The sequence below is a fragment of the Bidens hawaiensis genome, unplaced genomic scaffold (genome assembly GCF_021521415.1).
Source record: "Bidens hawaiensis isolate Kalapana, Puna unplaced genomic scaffold, B.hawaiensis_p1.1 tig00038709_1, whole genome shotgun sequence".
NCBI classification, from domain to species: Eukaryota; Viridiplantae; Streptophyta; class Magnoliopsida; order Asterales; family Asteraceae; genus Bidens; species Bidens hawaiensis.
The window spans coordinates 123,386-140,234 of record NW_027496816.1 but is presented as its reverse complement, the minus strand read 5'-3'; the positions used below and the strand labels follow the sequence as shown (position 1 = coordinate 140,234).

Here is a 16,849-nt window from a genome sequence, read left to right as displayed (position 1 = left end):
GACATGTACTATCTAATGTGTTTTGGCTATGATGTATGCCCCTCGTGAGTTTCATTATATATATATATATATATGGGAGGGTTATCCTAAAAATAAGTAGTTTTCTATGAAGACTAGGAATAAATCATAGCTATTGGATCATGTTAATCAATGGTTGAGATTCAAAATTACCAATAACCGACATAATTTCCTAGAAATACTATTTTATCATTATAACCGACATAGTTTCCTAGAATTATTCTTTTACCATTATTTGTAATGCCACATGTCAAAAATTTGTTGGTTTTTACCATTCCTAGGAAACTCCTTATTCTTATTTGAACCATTTTCTATAAATATATATACACACACAATACTTTAGGCATTTAAGCTTTGAGGTGTAATCAATCAAAACTATGTAGTTTTAATTAAATGTAACTTAAGATCTTATATCTTATAACTTATCAATTACAGTTCATCCCTAATTCACCACTATAAATATTTGGGTTAACAACTTGAAAGTGTTCGACCCACTCATGATGAGTAAGTGTGTTAAGTGTTAAGGGTTGACTTCTTAAATATACATTCGTTGTTAGTTTCTTCTTCTTTTATTTACAAGCACCAAAACTAGTAGCCGACAACCACTCCTAACCAGGGAAAAACTATAAAGCTACTTGAAAATTTTGGTCGGTCTGTAGTTTTACCGCTTGTGATGGTGTCGTTTGATTTTTAGTTACATATATATATATTAACTAGGGGTGTTTTTCGGGTTTGTTTTTCGGACCGGGTTATTCGGGTTTCAAAGTTTTATATCTTGACCTGAAACCCAACCTAAATCTCTCACGGGTTTTTCGGGTTCGGGTTTTTTCTTGCTGGATTAATCGGGTTTTGAGTATCCTAGAAACAAAAACTACAATCCTATAATTAAAACAACATAATTTTCTTTGCTCGTAACGTAAATAACCAAATAATAAACCAACATAACCTGATATAACAATTTAAAAGAAGAGTGAAACAAACTCTAACCATAATCGTCTTCAATCACGTGTGATTTGATTGTTCGGTTTCGGGTGCTATTAGTCATAAACGAAAAACAGAATTAATAATAAACTATCAATCCATAATAGGTGTTAGGGCTCGGGAATTTGATTTTGTGGATATATTATCCTGACATATATTCTAGATCAGTTATCCTTAGCATGTGTTCTGGATCTTGTTAGAATCAAGGACCCTCAGTACTTATTATTGATTACTAATTATTGTTCTCTTTATATTATTAATATTAACGCAGGTAAAATGGCTAATGACCGAGTCCAACCTATTATTTCGCTATCAAAGTCATTAAAAAAGACGTGGTCAAGCATGAAACGGCAATATGAATTAATGATCTTGATTAGGTACGAGAAAGTAGGAATTTTAGTTATTAGTTTGTATTTTATCTATATAAAGAGGCTATGGAAGTAATAAAAGATATATGAAATACACGCACCTGTAACACACACACACACACCTAGATTTCTCTCTTGTAATCGCTGCCTTAGCTCTCGTTTTGTACTACATTTCTTTGTTTACTAATAATATTGGTGATAGACGATTGTCAGCGCCCGGGGTTTTTATGTCGGTGATCTCATATTAATTAAGGGTTTTTCCTCGTAACAAAATCATTGTGTTCATTTCCATATTTACTCATATAATCACCATTGTCATTCAAGCAACTTACCTCAAAAAACTAATTTGGTTACATTATCCTTGAAACCGATTTTTGACATAAACAAGTTGGCGCCCACTGTGAGACAAGTGGTGCTTCAATCCAAAAAAATTCTCACCAATTTTCAACATTTTCAACCAATACCATAATCAATGACCTCTCATTAAACATCTGCTTCAACCACTATGTCATCATCTGTTTCTCTTTCATCCAAAATCTCTTTGTCGATGCATCCTCCCCCCCGCAGGATTGCAAAAGATCAACATTACTGAGAACAAGCCGAAAGATCCAGTCTTCCAAGGATCAAAATCCTCTACTACCACTCCTGCGGTAACCACTAATGATGATATTTCTGCTTTATGTTCACAGGTTATGACTTATATGGGGTAGCAGAACAAAACTAACCGGATCCTGCGTGAGATTGAAGACATCAAGAAAGAAAAAAAGGTTAGCGAAGGATCAAACTACCTTGGTGCCTAGGATACTAGATTTCACCACTCCAGGATCCATGGCCCAACGTGTTCAAGAAGGTCAAGGACCCTCTATTCTTCAACCATGATCTTTAGGTATCTTTCAACAAGGATCCTCTATATCTCCACAACAAGGATCCTCCATCTGTCATTCAGGATCCTTAGGAACATTGCATCAAGGACCCTCCGAGTATCAACAGCAAGGATCCTTTATGCAGATTCAGGGATCCTTAGGAATCCAACGCCAAAGCCCGTCGGAGGTACATGAAGGAGGCCTTATTCCTATGCAAACTATCGCTCCCGGTGGACCAACTGTCGTGGCTGAGACACCCTATCCTGGATATTCTTCTGGGATACCATCTTTCAGTCAACCAAGAGGTAACAGTTACAATAATGTATCCTTAGACACTAACCACGGCTTTATGCATAATACATGTCTCAATCAAGCTATGGCTAAGGAGCTACAAAAGTTAAAGGATGTGATATCTAGTGTTTCAGGAGTGGTCAGAACTATTCCTGAAATTCCAGGTGGAAGTCACAGGATATCCAGGTTTTCTCCACCCATCTGTGATGCTGAGATACCAAAGCGTTTCCAACTCCCAACATGAAAGTCTATGATGGCACAACTGAGCCGGAAGAACACGTAACCCAATACAGGGAAATATGAAGATCAATCCCCAAGTACTCGCTACAATGTATGACACCGATAGGAGTTTCTTTAACTCCGCCTAATTACTAAGAATCAATCGAAGGTGGTCAACCTTTAGCTATAATCACATCTACTCGGTCAATTGGGGCCAATTTTAACTTAAAAAATAAAACATAATTCATATTTCTAAAATATTAAAAAAAAGAGAATATCATTTGTTTTTAACTATTAATTAAATAATTTTAGAATAATTTAATATTTAAAATGCATTTATTTATTTATATTGATATTCACTTATTTTGTTATAAATATTAGCGAACTTATTATATTTGACATATATATAGTATCCAAAATTTAATTATCTTTATATTTACCATTTCTAAGTACTCCGAGTACATCCAACACCTTAGTCGACCGCCTAGGATCCGCCTAGTGACTTTTGGAACCTTATTCATGACAGTGGCTAGTTTTCAAAGGCGATGAAGGCTTCCGATGGTGTTTGATTTGAAAGTGAGTAGCATGGTGGTATAGTATGAACACATAAAGTGGATGTATTGCGTGTATAAGAATTAGTTGTTGAAATTTTAATATGGATGGAACCATATTATGAGGAAATTACAGTAATTTGAACTAGTTTTTATGGGATTTCTTTTTAGTAATGGTTGAAATCAGTCTCTCTGGTTTTCATGAAATTTGATGGTGGAGAACTCAAAATGAAATATTTAAATCACAGAGAGGGTAAATCGATAAATTCATACGAAAAGGGAAAATATGTATTTATTGCTAAAGATTTGGTATATATATAATAAAGGTTATTGGTAAAGTGATATATGTAAAAATCTCCAAAATTTAAAACTTTTGAAAGAGCTTAATTGTCTTTAGTGTGCAAACAAGCCGAACCGCTTGTGCACTACTCGAGATCGGATTGATAAAAGGCTCGAAACGAGTTAAGCCTTTTCAAGCTCAAGCTGAAACTCAAATAAAGCTCATTTAATTATCGAGCTCAAGCACAAGTCTTGTATTCGAAACTAGTTTTAGCTCATCGAGTCTTAAGAAACCCTTTTAAATTTTAAGTTGTACATCTTTGAAGCCTTTAAGTATTAATTTTACACTACACAACTGAGTTCAAGTCAAGTTTAAGCTTATTTGAGATTTTTCTCAAAATTTATAAAAATAATTAAAAATAAAAATTAATTAATTAATAAACGAGTCAAATTCAAATCAAACCTGAGCCTGAAAAACCAACTCATGAGTCAAGTTCCGACTTTAGAAAAAGAAAAGCTCAACACGAGCCGAGCTCAAGCCATTTAAACATATCGAAACTCCCAAATTTTGGAGGGAAAACGAAGAGTATATTATCTCTACTTCCCATTTCCCAATCTTTTGCTTCAAGATTTAAGTAAAATCAACATCAAAACCTCATCTTTGTGTGTTTAAATTCATCACACAACTCCAATCTGATAAAACCCTAGTTAAACAATCAAAATCTCTTGATGACAATGAGCACAAAACGCAGATATGGAGGAATGGAAGAGAACACCATGGCCATTCTCGACACATATTCATTCAGCAAATCGTCTCAACACATAGCCGATGACAGTACGTAAATTGTTATTATTATTTTGATTATTTTAGGGTTTTGTAAATTATGGGTTTTGTGTTTTAGGGTTATCTTTTCTTGAAGCTGTGCGTTCTGGGTTCCTTGTTAATGAGAATGCAGCTGCACCCACAAAGTAAATTCATTTATCTTTAGTTTTGAGTTTGTGAAATTATGCCCACCAAGTGTTTGATGAAATGTTTTGTAATAATTACGAGTGTAACCTAGCCAAGCTCGGCTAGTGAATTGGTTTTCAAGCTCGAGGTCTGCCCGTTTCGACCTTTATTTCTAAAGCTCAACTTGAAAATAGTTTTTCAAGGTCGGTTTGGGCTTGAGTTGTTTATTAGTTAAATATTATTTTTTATTTATTTAAGCCTATTATATATATATATATATATATATATTTATCATATATTTTATATATAACATATGTATTAGCTGCTTATTTTTTCATAATTATATACATAGCAATAGTTATTATAAGTTTATATATTTAATATAGTAAAATAAAAATTTACATAAATAATAGGCTCTTCTAGGCTTGTTTGGCTCGATTCAAGCTTTTAACGAGCCGATCTCAAGTAGTTTACGAGCGGTTTGGCTCGTTGACACCTCTATTCTGTATGATTTTTAAGTTTGCAAAATGTATTGTGTGACTATTGATGGTTGGTATATTGTGTTATAGCAAAATGTATACGGCAATATTCCAGATATTGAAAGTTGAGAGCTCACTGGATTTGATGATGTCAAGCTATCAACTTTTGCTTGATTTAGATAAGGTATTACATTATGTACTTAAAAAGACTTTTTTTATTTGTTAATTCGTTTGTTTTTGGATTTATACGTTATTAATTATATATTGTTGTTTTCATTGCAGCGTTTCCCGCAGGTATATCATTTAGCGACTGAATGTTCAGAATCATGTTCACCTTCATCTCTCAAGCGTTACGAATTAGTTCTTAATATTTGCAGCAATTTGATGTATTTTGTAAATTTGATTTATAAACTAATGCCATTGTCAATTGTTTGGACACTTGTTGCAATGTAGGCATGGTCACCATTTTCACTTGGCACGGATGTCACATATAGTGAGAAACAAGAAGATAATGACAAAATTAGTGGATCAGTTGATGTTACTGTGAGTTATATTACCAATTTTAACATAATAATAGATCAGGTTACTGATCTAAGGCTTATTATGTTGAGTTATATGTTTTTAACTGTTATATACACATATGCTCTTGTTTATGGGTCAGGAATTTCATCATCTGATAGAAGAACTTTCTAAAGTGACGGATCTAGCAAATACTAAAGCACTAACTTCAGAGGTTCTCTCTCAACTTTAACATAAATCACTTTCATGTAAACCTCTTTCTTGGAAATATATAAAAAGACACCATGAGATATGCAGCAAATTTGATTATTATTATTTTGATATATTGTCTATCAGTTGTATATTATGGTGTGATTAAGAGGATATAAAAAGATTAATATCTTCATGTGACTTTATTGCAGCCTTTGAGGACTATGCTACTATTCCAGTATCTTGTTAATGTACTTGAAGGGGATCTTGTACCCCGTAATTTGGCATTTACAGGTTAGCGTTAAAAATGCATTATTTGACCCGTTTCTTTTCAAATATAACCAGAAAACAAATTCTATAGTTAATTGTGTTTCTTGATGCAGAAAACTCAGATTGGGTCAGTTTGAGGGAGTCATTGCTCAATATGATTTTGGTGCGTGATAAATAATTTCTCATCAGTGTTATTTGGTTATAGATTTTTAACATTTCTTCATTAACCCTACTTTTGTGTATTCAAATAAACATTTTCAGTTTCTTGTCTGTTGAATTATTTTAGGTATCCCGGAAGATAAGCTACAAAGAACTAGTTAAAGATTGTTTATTCACCATGTGCGAATTATCTCAGTTTTCAACTAAACGTAGCCATGATATAAGACCAGCAGAAACTGTATCAACGGAAACAACTGAAAAATGTCATACCGCCCTTGCATTAGCCTTACCTAAAGCAGTAAAGTCCACATGTGCTGCTGTTCAGAAACTTTTATTAATGGTAAATTATTAGCCACCTTCATATGTGTGTGTTTATTCTTTCTCAAAAGGAGAAATTACATATTAATTGTTGCATTTTTTACATTAATAGATCACTGAGCTGGATTCATCTAAGAAGGCAGCAGATCTTAAGGGTTGGACCACAAGAGCCGATGGTACAAGGTAGTTCAATTTTATTATTTTTTTTTACACTTCAAGGCATACCATTTACGTGTCCTTTTGGTTGAACAGGATGAAAATCGTAAATATTTTTTATTTTTAAGATTTATCAGTGTAGTGATATTGTTTCTGTAATCATAAATTCATAATTAACTCTATCTATTAATAAATCAAAAGATTACGTTATCAGTGTATTAGTATTGTTTTAATCCAACCTTTGAATTGTATTACCTCAATTTTTTGCAGAACCCCCGCCATAGAGATTATCATGGACGAACTTACTTATGATAAAAATATATTATTCCCATTTTTTCAGGTATGCTCTATTTCCTTTTGTCATTCAATGTTTTTATATTTTGTGGGTTCCATGGTTTTAGTGTGGGGACAGTTGAAATGGGACCCACAAAATCGAGACTGCTTTTAACAACGTGCGGATTTTGTTTTAGGCCTTGGATCAACCAAAACTAAAATTGGATATGATTATTCAGTATTTCAAAAAGTATATTCCCAAGGTAATATATCATTTCCACTTCTGTGTTTAAATAGATTGAAGTTCAAGCATTCCACATATAAAGTTTTTTTAATTATTTATTTCTAATCTTTCAAATAACTTTGCAGACAAATGTTCGCACGAGGAGATCAAATGGTGGGTCGACAAATGATTCAACATTTGGTGGAATTTTAAATTCCTTTTCAAATGAGAACATCACAAAAAACATCTTAAAAAAGATAAGTTCAGAAGTAGCTCAGTTGCTATTAGCACATGCTTTTCAGGTGATTTTCTGTGTCATTATGCAAGAACTTTTAAATAGAAAAATTAAATTAAAACTGAATTACTTGATTCTTTCTCTTTGATCAGGCATATATTTTGCTACCATCTGAGCATTTAACTGAATCCAATGAAGACAATTCTCTTCCCAATATCTGCAATAATATAATTTCCGCTTTCAAATGTCTTGAAAAAACAGACAAGTAAGCTTCTTGTCATTTAGTTAGACTTAATTAAGTATTATTTTTATATATATTTGTCGTGTTATATTTCATTTTGTAGTCAAGAACTAATTAGGTTTTAATGCTCAATCTAATTAGGGATGTGAATGTATTAAAGGGTGTTTGTGTGTGTCTTTGCGTTTAGAAAATATATAAAAAATAAATGTTAGTTTCTAATTATTGCAAATTATTTCATGATGGTCCGTCTAGGAACACAGGGATTCTGTCATTTGGGAAAGAGGCTCTTTTCACAGCTGCAGTTATGCTGTCAAGAAACTCGAGTTTGATCTAATAATTTCAATCAGAATTGTACTATAGCAAGTGAAGTTTGTACAAATCTAATCACTTTGTGTTATGTTGTGGATGTTATTGGTTATGAATCTTTTTACCTTTTCAAACATACAGTTTTATCATGTGTTTTTAGGCGTGTTCATGATTCAATTTGTCCGCTTTTGGCAATAGTTTTAGGTCAATTTACTAACTACAATTTCAAGAAATTGATGAAGTTATAGGGTTGTTTTGTTTGATAGTATTAGCCGTTCAACTTTTTTTTTTCATAATTGTTAATATACAATGAAATTTTACTACATATAGACATAATTAGCATCACCATAATTACCCCGGGCTTCTGATGGCGTAACATATAAGACTCAAAACACACGAATGTTGGTCAGGTACATCCAGTGTCAGTTTTATTAGTATGGACACCGATAGTCCGATATTTTTTCATACATGAAGCACTACAACACATTATCTTGTGGCTTGTACACTATTTGAAAGGAGAATTGTTTTCAAAAGGAGTTATTTAATATTTTGAGTCTCAGGAAAGTTAACGAATGAAATTAAGGAAATTGTGTTCATAATCACACGTGGCGTGGGTATTTGGAAAGTGAGCACAATTAGGTAATTCGATATCTGAACAAGCGAACTCCAACATGTTTTCACCAAACAATGTGAGTAGTTTGCTGCTTTTTGAAATAGCAAACTCAACGGAAAGGACAAAATATGTGAGAATCTATACATTCTTGCATTGGGAATATGCATGTGCCTGAAAAAATAAGTACAATTGCAGAATTCCATTTTGAGATGTCCAATTACTTTCTTGTAAATTATGTAGGTTCTCTTGACACTAACAGTAATAGATGAATGAGAGGCTCGCTCACTACACCAGCTTATAAAAAGAATTCTCTTTTTCTTAAACTTAAGTATTCTCTCTCAATATATATTATTATTATTTCAAACCAACAATTCTTGTACCACTTTATTATTAATTCAGAGCTCGTCCTTAGACATTGGTGGACCCTCTATTCTCAATATATTATTTTGTTTTTCAAAGTAAATTACAATTTAAATCCCGATCCAATTATCGATTATGTTTTATTTTTGAAAAACCGACACCATGCATTTACTTTGTTTAAAAATGAGTTGGTTAATGAAGAACTGTTAGTTATTAGATGTGGTGATCAGAAATTTTGCAAGGGAGCAGAGACCATCCTATACCATAACACGTTAAAACACCATACGCATTACGGTCTTGTGGTTATTGACTGTAAAACAGTTGATCACGCCTTAATAAAGCAATGGTCAAACAATGGCTTCCAGAAACCAACATGTTATGTGTCAATTAGTTTCAAAGAAAGCCATGAATCAGTTGGACCTAAATTCTTAGTTTCTCTAATCTCTATTTCTGCACGTATCACAACACGTTACATCTCCCAGTTAATGAGGTGTCGCTAAACTTACAAGATGTAAATGCAGAAACAAGAGACAGATCCAACCAATTATGCAGTCGATGCTAATTTAGTCTAAACAAATAATCAGCTCATACGTCATGGTAAATCTACAATAAGCGAAAAGTTATCAAGAACATAATCACGATAATCAGACAACACGATAAACTAAATAACATCCCGTTACATCAAATGTCAAATAACATACCTCTAAAACTCACAATTATCTCAACAAAATAACAAATCCAAAACTAAAACATATTTTGTCATCTGTTTCCTGGCTACACTGAACTTGTTTGGATACACCTATACTCATCAAAGCCTGTGAAATTTTCATTCAGCGACTGATCTTAATCGGTGTTGAAACAAAAGGATTAATAATACCCCTTTCCTCTTCCTCTTCCCCGACCACCACGCCTACCCCATCCACCACCTCTGCTGCCACCTCTCCCGCCATGTGAAATACCTTCAAACGCCCTGTGCACTAACTGATTGCCGCCTCCACTACCACCACCACGCCCTCGTTTGTTCACATTGTTGCCTGAACCATTAGTAGTGCTAGCCGCCCGTTTCACTCTGTTAATTTAAAACATAAAAAAATTAAAACAATGGAAAAAGGAGAACCATTTGTGATGAGATAGTGATAATGACAAAAAGGTATTTTTAGCGGCAAACGAAATCATACCCGGTGGTATTAGATGATGGAGCTACGGTTTTGACAGCTTCTTTCCAGGATACATTTATTCTTTTATCTCCAATAAATGAAGGTGACTTGGAATGCAGTGGCTGTGTTGATAAAAAATACTATAAAAATATGCAAAGAAAATATACTACTAGCACTTGGGGTGTGAATGGGCCAGTTTTGGGCTCAAAACAGAACCAAAAACCAAAAATTTGTGAGCTTTTGAAAACTGCTCGGCTTTGGTATTTAATTTCAGTTTATTCGATTTGGGTACAGATTGGTTTCAGTTTTTTAGTTTTACCATTTGGGCTTGAAATTTTTGGGCCAAAAAGAATTGGGCCTAAATCGTTTTGTTAATGATTAATTGATTATTATACATTTAGGCTAAAATATTTGGGTTATACAATTTATCAAATTCTTACAAATTACTAGGCATTCATAATTTAAAAAAGAAAATCCACAAATTCAGTGTGATTCGGATTTCAGTTTAATTAGATGCAAACCCCAAACCAGAAATGCGGATTTAACCAAAACATAAAACCAAACCAACAGTTATTTTAGTCTTTTCGTTATTTTAGTCTTTTCGTTTACAGATTGTGTTTTTTTTTTTGTTTCATGCACAGTACTGCACACCCTACTAGCAAATATGATTAGAACTCAACTTTACCTGTGTCATTGCCAAAATGTTATTGCACGTTCTTAAACCTGTTGTGGCGTTCTGCTTTTGAGTTTTCTGCAAATAATAATAAAAATAAAGTATTAAATAAATAAAAGATAACGATAATAAAAGCCTGATAATATTTAAGATTGGGTGTGAATACAATATTAGCCTTTTCCTCATCAGATATTGCAGTTGCCATTGTTTTATTCTGCTGAGCCATGCCCTGAGTTAATTTCTTCATGGTAGCTTTAGCTAGTTCCTCAACACACTTCAACCTGCAATTCCATACTTATCATTATTAACCAATAGTAGGGTATTTTGATCATGTCACATGAAATATTTAGAAAAGATAGTACCTTTCTGTAAAATCTTTGTAAAACTCTGAAAAGTCCTCGCCAAGTCTATCTGATGGTTGTCCTGTCACTATCTTGTAACCACATAAGCTATTTGTGGCATTTGGTGCCTGTTGGGTAAACATTGTCAATCAGAAAAGGATGGATAGTTAAATTGTAAGTCTGTAATAATATAAATGTTTCACTGACCTTGTTAGCTAAATGATGAAATGTGTACAGTAAGCATTCAACATATGTAAAGTTCATCTCTTCTCCGGTTTTCCTTGAGGGCATGTACTTCTGATCGGTTAAAAAACAAATACAAATCAATTAATACAAAAAAGACTCCAAAATTATATATTTACTTTTATCAGTTATATGGTCATGATGTTCTGAAGTGTTTTCATCAAATAGATATTTATTTGAATCCATCTAGAAGGTAAAATTGTAAAAGGTCTGCTTTTTTAACTGTATTATTAGCAGTATAAAAGTCTTTAAAACATCAGCATATAAGACAAGATTTATACGGCTCCATGGTTTAGAACAATACCCCAAATAAACATTGATCCTTAAGTGGTATATTAACGAAAACTATAATGTTTTTTTTAAGAAATTGCCCTTAATACCAAGATATAAATGTGAATGTTTAACAAGAATATATAATTATATATATTTATATACCTTCAACAGCTGAACAATAGAAGGAAGAATATGGCGTGAATCCTGGGGTGTTGAGTATGGAGAACACTCAGCAAGGTTTTTAAGCAGGTCTACTTTCCGTTCTTCAGGAAGCTGCATATGAATTGGTTAAAGGGTAAACCACATGTTATAACCTGATGGAAGTTGTTATTTGCTAACTGTAATTCCTCTGTACTTTAAGATTTCAGTGTTGCTTCATGGGCTGTGAAATGTATTAAAATGTTATTAATTCATTAATTGGTATGGTGACATATATATTATTTTGTGCCTTAAAACTTCGACTATCTGCTTGATATGCAATACACTCTGCCGAGCACGTGATTAAGCGTTCTTCATTTTATGTTCCCAATATATTTTAAAAAACTAAATCAACGCATCAGACTCAAAACTCATCGAAATACATAAGGAATTCGTTATCCACTCCATATCCAGATCATAATAGACATAACTTAAAGGTGTAAAAATGTCATATGGAATTCATTATACCCTCTATTAAACATAATAAACTAAAATATGTCATTGTAGGCATAAATTAGTTAGCTAATTAATAAATCCTACAAAACTTAAAGAGCAAACCCAGTGCACAAAACTCCCACATGCGTGGGTCTAGAGGATGTCAAGCCTAATGTAGATTCCTTACACTACACTTCTATAAGAGGGTTCGAGTCGTAGAAACAGCCTCTTACATAAACGCAGGGTAAACATTCGCATATCTAGCCCAAGGTGAATAAACTAATTTATATTTAAGAATTAACTCTTTATGTTTACATGTAATGCACGGAATAATGAATGTCATTTGTCTTCCTTACCCCTTCAAGTTTATGTCTACTATGGCCTAGAATATATATTTTAATTCCCAATATATTTGACGAAATGTAAGTCTATTACATTTTCTTAAAACACATGAAGCATGTGAAATGAAAAACGCAAGGCCTAGACGGAACCGAGTGACCGCCTAGACAGGAACATATAAAGGATATTTACCTTATCAAAAATAGGGATGATGTTCTTGTTTAAATAGTTGATGAACTTGCTACTTGAAGCACCCCTCTGCATATAATTTATACAGTTACAAGAAAGAACTTCATTTGTATGACATTAAAAAAATCATAAAAATAACAAAGCCACGTACTAAGAAAAATGGAAGAGCCATATAGAGACATGATATCAATCTATCAATATGGTCCCCATCTGAAACCTGCAATTTCAGATCATATAATCAACAAACTATATAATCAACATTATTACAAAAAAGAAATTATACATGCAAACATCATATACTCACATCAAATTGAGCATCCAAATCTGCTTGGCTTTCAATAATTTCAATAAGCTCCTGAATCCGCTCAGTAGGAGCTTTATCTCCAAATATGCTTAAACTTTTAAGAAAATCCATAAACATTTTGAACTCCGCTCCAGTAACATCTTGCAAGCTCTGAAAAAATATGGAATTAAAGTGTGTTTGCACGGTTATATAATCAACTAAATTCGCACCAGGAGACATAGAAACGTACTTTTTTTATTAAATCAGTTATATGTCTTTCCATCTGTTCTTGTGGCTTCAAAAGCTCAGACTTTATAGGAAACACCTGCAGTGTTATTTATAAACACGTCATCGTAAGTTATACAAACAACCAAGATTGTATTTATTGACTAAAGGTTTGTTATCTCACCTTGTCTCTGATAAAAGTCAGGGTCCTCTCACGATTATCATCAGCAATTGGTTCATCAACACTTTCAACGTGCTTGAATAAAGCTGTCAAAGATGCTGCACATGTATTTTAACTACCTAAATTAACGTCATAGACACATATTGATAGATAAAGAACAAGCTGTGAATGTGATGCTCTAATAACAAAATTAATCAATTATCATTCAAGTACCTTTAACATCCTGTCTCAACAATGACAGAAGAGCTTTATGCACTGCATCACGTTCCACGTTTTCTTCTGTAGATATCAAAGTACTTGTCAAATATATATAAACATAAATGTGTGTAATGCAACAGCTTTTAAACGAAATATAAAACTAATCAATTTTACCAGCTATGAGAAGTTGAGCAAGAATATCAACAATCTTGGGAATATGTTCTGGTGTATCCTTGCAGAAAAGAGGAAGTCCACGAATTGCTTGCACTCGTATCTTCATAAAACGAATATAAAAAAATATATAAACAATAAAAACTTCAACTAAAATAGATTCAAATAGCAGCAGTTCCAATACGAATTTAGCATAATAGAATTAGATAACTTTAAAAAAAACAAACAGAATGATTCATCAAATGCTTTCTTCACTTCTCTTATCTCTAATGGAGTAATGTTACAGTACTAATTAAAATATTCAATATCATTGAAGATTCATATATTGTCATATGTACGGCTGCAAATGAATGAACGTTCAGCAAACTGTTTGTGAACTGTTCAGCTGGAACAGTTATGTTCATTTATGTCCAGTTATGTTCAATTATGTTTGTATGGTCATGTTTGTTCATTAATTAAATAATTTTAGTACTTTTTAGTGACTTTTCGAATCTTATCATTTAGATTTAAGCAAAGGGGGCGTTTGGGATTCCTTAGTAAGTCATAAGTTATGAAGTTGTAACTTATTACTTAATACACTCTCGTAACCTAACTTTCCCAAACACCTTATAACTTATAACCTATAAGTTATAAGCTATTAGGAGGTAAAATAAGGAATCCCAAACACCCCTAAAACTAACTATAAAACAAAAAATATATATACGAGCATTATATAATTAATTAACTTATATGTATATTAACATATGAATATTAATGCAAAAAGAAAAACAAACACAAACTTGGTACCGGACCGAACCTTTGACACTGACCATTCTCGGTTGGCCAAATAAAATAAAACATTGTTTGTGTTTCATTTGCGTTGGCAAACATTTCATGAACAAGTTCGTTTCCCTAATAAACGAACACAAACACAAAACTTCATTCAGTTAGCTATTCCCGAACCATTTGTTTGTCCGAAAAAAGCAAAACAAACACGAACAACATCACAACACACAATTAAAGCAGCATAAATTCTTTTACTAACCCTAACTGGTCACATACTCTAAATCCAAATAACAACAAAATTAGTAACCAACTAACCCCAAGCTCTTCAGCTTCACACAAATCAAGATGAGTATCCACGGCGGTACCGGATAAGCCCGGGAAGAACTTGAAAAACCTAGGGATCAATTGAGCAGCTAATTGTCTAGCTTTAATGTTAGTACTCGTAGCCGATGCAATAATATTCTTGTAATCCTCCACGTTCTGTTATAAACATAAACATAACCTAATTTAATAAATTAATTTGATAATAATAATAATAATAATAAGAGTGAAAAGGTAAACCCTAGAAAAAGTGAAAGACCTGAGATTTGTCTTTGGCTTCGTTGAGTCGTTCGCCGTACTCGTAAAGCTTCTCGATGTCACCGGAAGCGTCGTCGGCCATTGCTGCTGTTAGTGGTAGTCGGAGTGTTGTGTGTATGATGAAGATAGTAGTGTGTTTTGAGGGGCGGCTAAGAGTGAATGAATATATAAAGGATTGGGTGTGATATTATTTGAAGGTGAAGGGGTGAATGTGTAACATGGAGTCATAATACGCGCTAATAGATTCTTTTACGATTTATTGGTCAGCTGGTCACATAAATCATAAGACCACTCGTATTAAACCCAACAACCAAAGATTTTTAAATGAAGAACCATTTTTAATCAAATGGAAACCTAACGATTTTATGGCATCCATTGTTTTAGAAAATATGGCTTGCTTATTTTAAAGGATGACTTTGTTGCGGGTCTTTCATACGCTCCAGCAGACCGTGAGAATATAACAGCTTGTTTTTCTTGTTCCCTAAATTGCTAGATTTATGAATAGTACGCAAATCTCAGACTGAGAAGGCGAAAATAGGTGGACTATTAAATCAATTGCTAATAAATTGCCAAACTAAAGTAGCAAAATAACACGAGGTGAAAAGATGCTCGCTCGTCTCCTCTTATTCTTCACAAAGACAACAGGTCCTCGGGCCCACGTCAACGTTCCGAATTGACCTTGGGCCCACCAGGTCATAAGACCACTCGTAGTAGGACGTTTCACGCCTTCAAAATCCGAATATGGCCCCTTAGAGTGTTTTGGGCTTTAAAAACTCTGCAAGCGTTTTGTACACAACGTTGGATGAAGAAAATGATGGGACAAAGAAGAGAAACCATCTAATGGAGATGGGAGATTGGGGCATTTTGGAGTTTTCAACTACGGGTGGTCTAAGAAGAACCAACTAATCTTGAGAAATATGTGTTTGAGTGAGTTTTTACGAAATTTAATCAATGATTAACGTGGTAAAGTGTATTAATATTAAATTTCTAGATCATAAAGGTGTGACTTCTTATGAGAACAATAAGAGTGAAACAAAATAATACCTTTTTATAACCGTTCAACAACATATACTTAGAGAATGCTTTGTTCTATTTAAGATTGTGTTATTTACAGCAACTAGGATATGAGGTCTCTAATATTTTGCGTGTTTTGTAAATTGTAGTTTAACATTATTCGTTTAATAAAGATTTTGAAGTATAAACATATGTATTCAAATTGATTATCTAAACACCTTAAACTCTACTCAGAGGGACTGCTTCAGTTTAGGGTCGCGTAGAATCCGGTCATGAGTAGGACAGATCGACTCGAACCTAAGCCAATACTGAAATCCAAGTAAAGTAGCCTATGGGTCTTTGGTCTAACAAATGCTGGTCCTTCGGGTGGCGCAATCATCTCCAAAAGCGGAAAACATAACAATAGCGAGCCACCCAATTAATAGGACTGTTCTTGGGTTTTCTTGTTTACAGTCAAAAGTAGTTAGATATACTTTACTATTGTTCATGGCTGTAATATAATTATCATTACAAATTATAAACTCATGGCCATAAGAAAAGATTGCACGTTGGTGTTCTTTCAATCTTTTTTAATTATCAATCCAATGAAAGTAACAACTAGAACTAGACACAATCTTTAACTAAAAAGTTGTGTTTATATCAACTAGAACTAAACATCTCTCTACCTCGTAAAACGTGCCACCAAACTCACCTAGTAAACCGTGCCTAATCCCGACGTACCTCGT

The 16,849-nt window shown here is 33.3% G+C and overlaps 2 protein-coding genes across 4 annotated transcripts; one reads left to right on the top strand and one right to left on the bottom strand.

Annotated features, from left to right (window-relative positions):
• Positions 1–4,129: 4,129 nt before the first annotated feature.
• On the top strand, positions 4,130–8,060 carry LOC143590656 (negative regulator of systemic acquired resistance SNI1-like). Of its 3 annotated transcripts, XM_077071074.1 has the most exons (15): positions 4,130–4,405; positions 4,473–4,539; positions 5,089–5,182; positions 5,281–5,292; positions 5,452–5,541; positions 5,660–5,731; positions 5,919–6,000; positions 6,090–6,139; positions 6,263–6,475; positions 6,566–6,636; positions 6,880–6,949; positions 7,080–7,145; positions 7,252–7,407; positions 7,493–7,605; positions 7,834–8,060. In XM_077071074.1, exons 1-15 carry the CDS (start codon positions 4,300–4,302, stop codon positions 7,913–7,915), a joined length of 1,344 nt encoding a protein of 447 aa, XP_076927189.1. In that variant the 5' UTR covers positions 4,130–4,299; the 3' UTR covers positions 7,916–8,060. The 3 variants fall into 3 exon arrangements, with proteins under 3 accessions (XP_076927189.1, XP_076927191.1, XP_076927190.1); XM_077071076.1 differs by lacking the exon at positions 5,281–5,292; XM_077071075.1 differs by lacking the exon at positions 5,281–5,292 and having other exon boundaries at positions 5,089–5,194.
• A 1,229-nt stretch (positions 8,061–9,289) lies between these two features.
• On the bottom strand, positions 9,290–15,205 carry LOC143590651 (apoptosis inhibitor 5-like protein API5). The gene is made up of 16 exons (XM_077071071.1): positions 15,112–15,205; positions 14,847–15,011; positions 13,770–13,869; positions 13,611–13,676; positions 13,401–13,495; positions 13,242–13,316; positions 13,013–13,162; positions 12,860–12,925; positions 12,712–12,777; positions 11,710–11,820; positions 11,239–11,328; positions 11,053–11,159; positions 10,857–10,971; positions 10,703–10,768; positions 10,039–10,139; positions 9,290–9,929 (listed from the first exon to the last, which is right to left on the bottom strand). The coding sequence occupies exons 1-16, from the start codon at positions 15,190–15,192 to the stop codon at positions 9,728–9,730; spliced, it is 1,656 nt and encodes a 551-aa protein (XP_076927186.1). The 5' UTR covers positions 15,193–15,205; the 3' UTR covers positions 9,290–9,727.
• Between the last annotated feature and the right edge of the window lie 1,644 nt (positions 15,206–16,849).

Coding starts and splice junctions, on each gene's coding strand:
- LOC143590656 (XM_077071074.1), top strand. CDS start 4,300: ATGACAATGAGCACAAAACGCAGATATGGAGGAATGGAAGAGAACACC. Junction 6,001..6,089: donor CCGTAATTTGGCATTTACAG/GTTAGCGTTAAA, acceptor TTCTTGATGCAG/AAAACTCAGATTGGGTCAGT. Junction 6,950..7,079: donor TATTATTCCCATTTTTTCAG/GTATGCTCTATT, acceptor ATTTTGTTTTAG/GCCTTGGATCAACCAAAACT.
- LOC143590651 (XM_077071071.1), bottom strand. CDS start 15,192: ATGGCCGACGACGCTTCCGGTGACATCGAGAAGCTTTACGAGTACGGC. Junction 13,496..13,610: donor GTTGAGACAGGATGTTAAAG/GTACTTGAATGA, acceptor ATACATGTGCAG/CATCTTTGACAGCTTTATTC. Junction 12,926..13,012: donor ATTTGGATGCTCAATTTGAT/GTGAGTATATGA, acceptor CTGAAATTGCAG/GTTTCAGATGGGGACCATAT.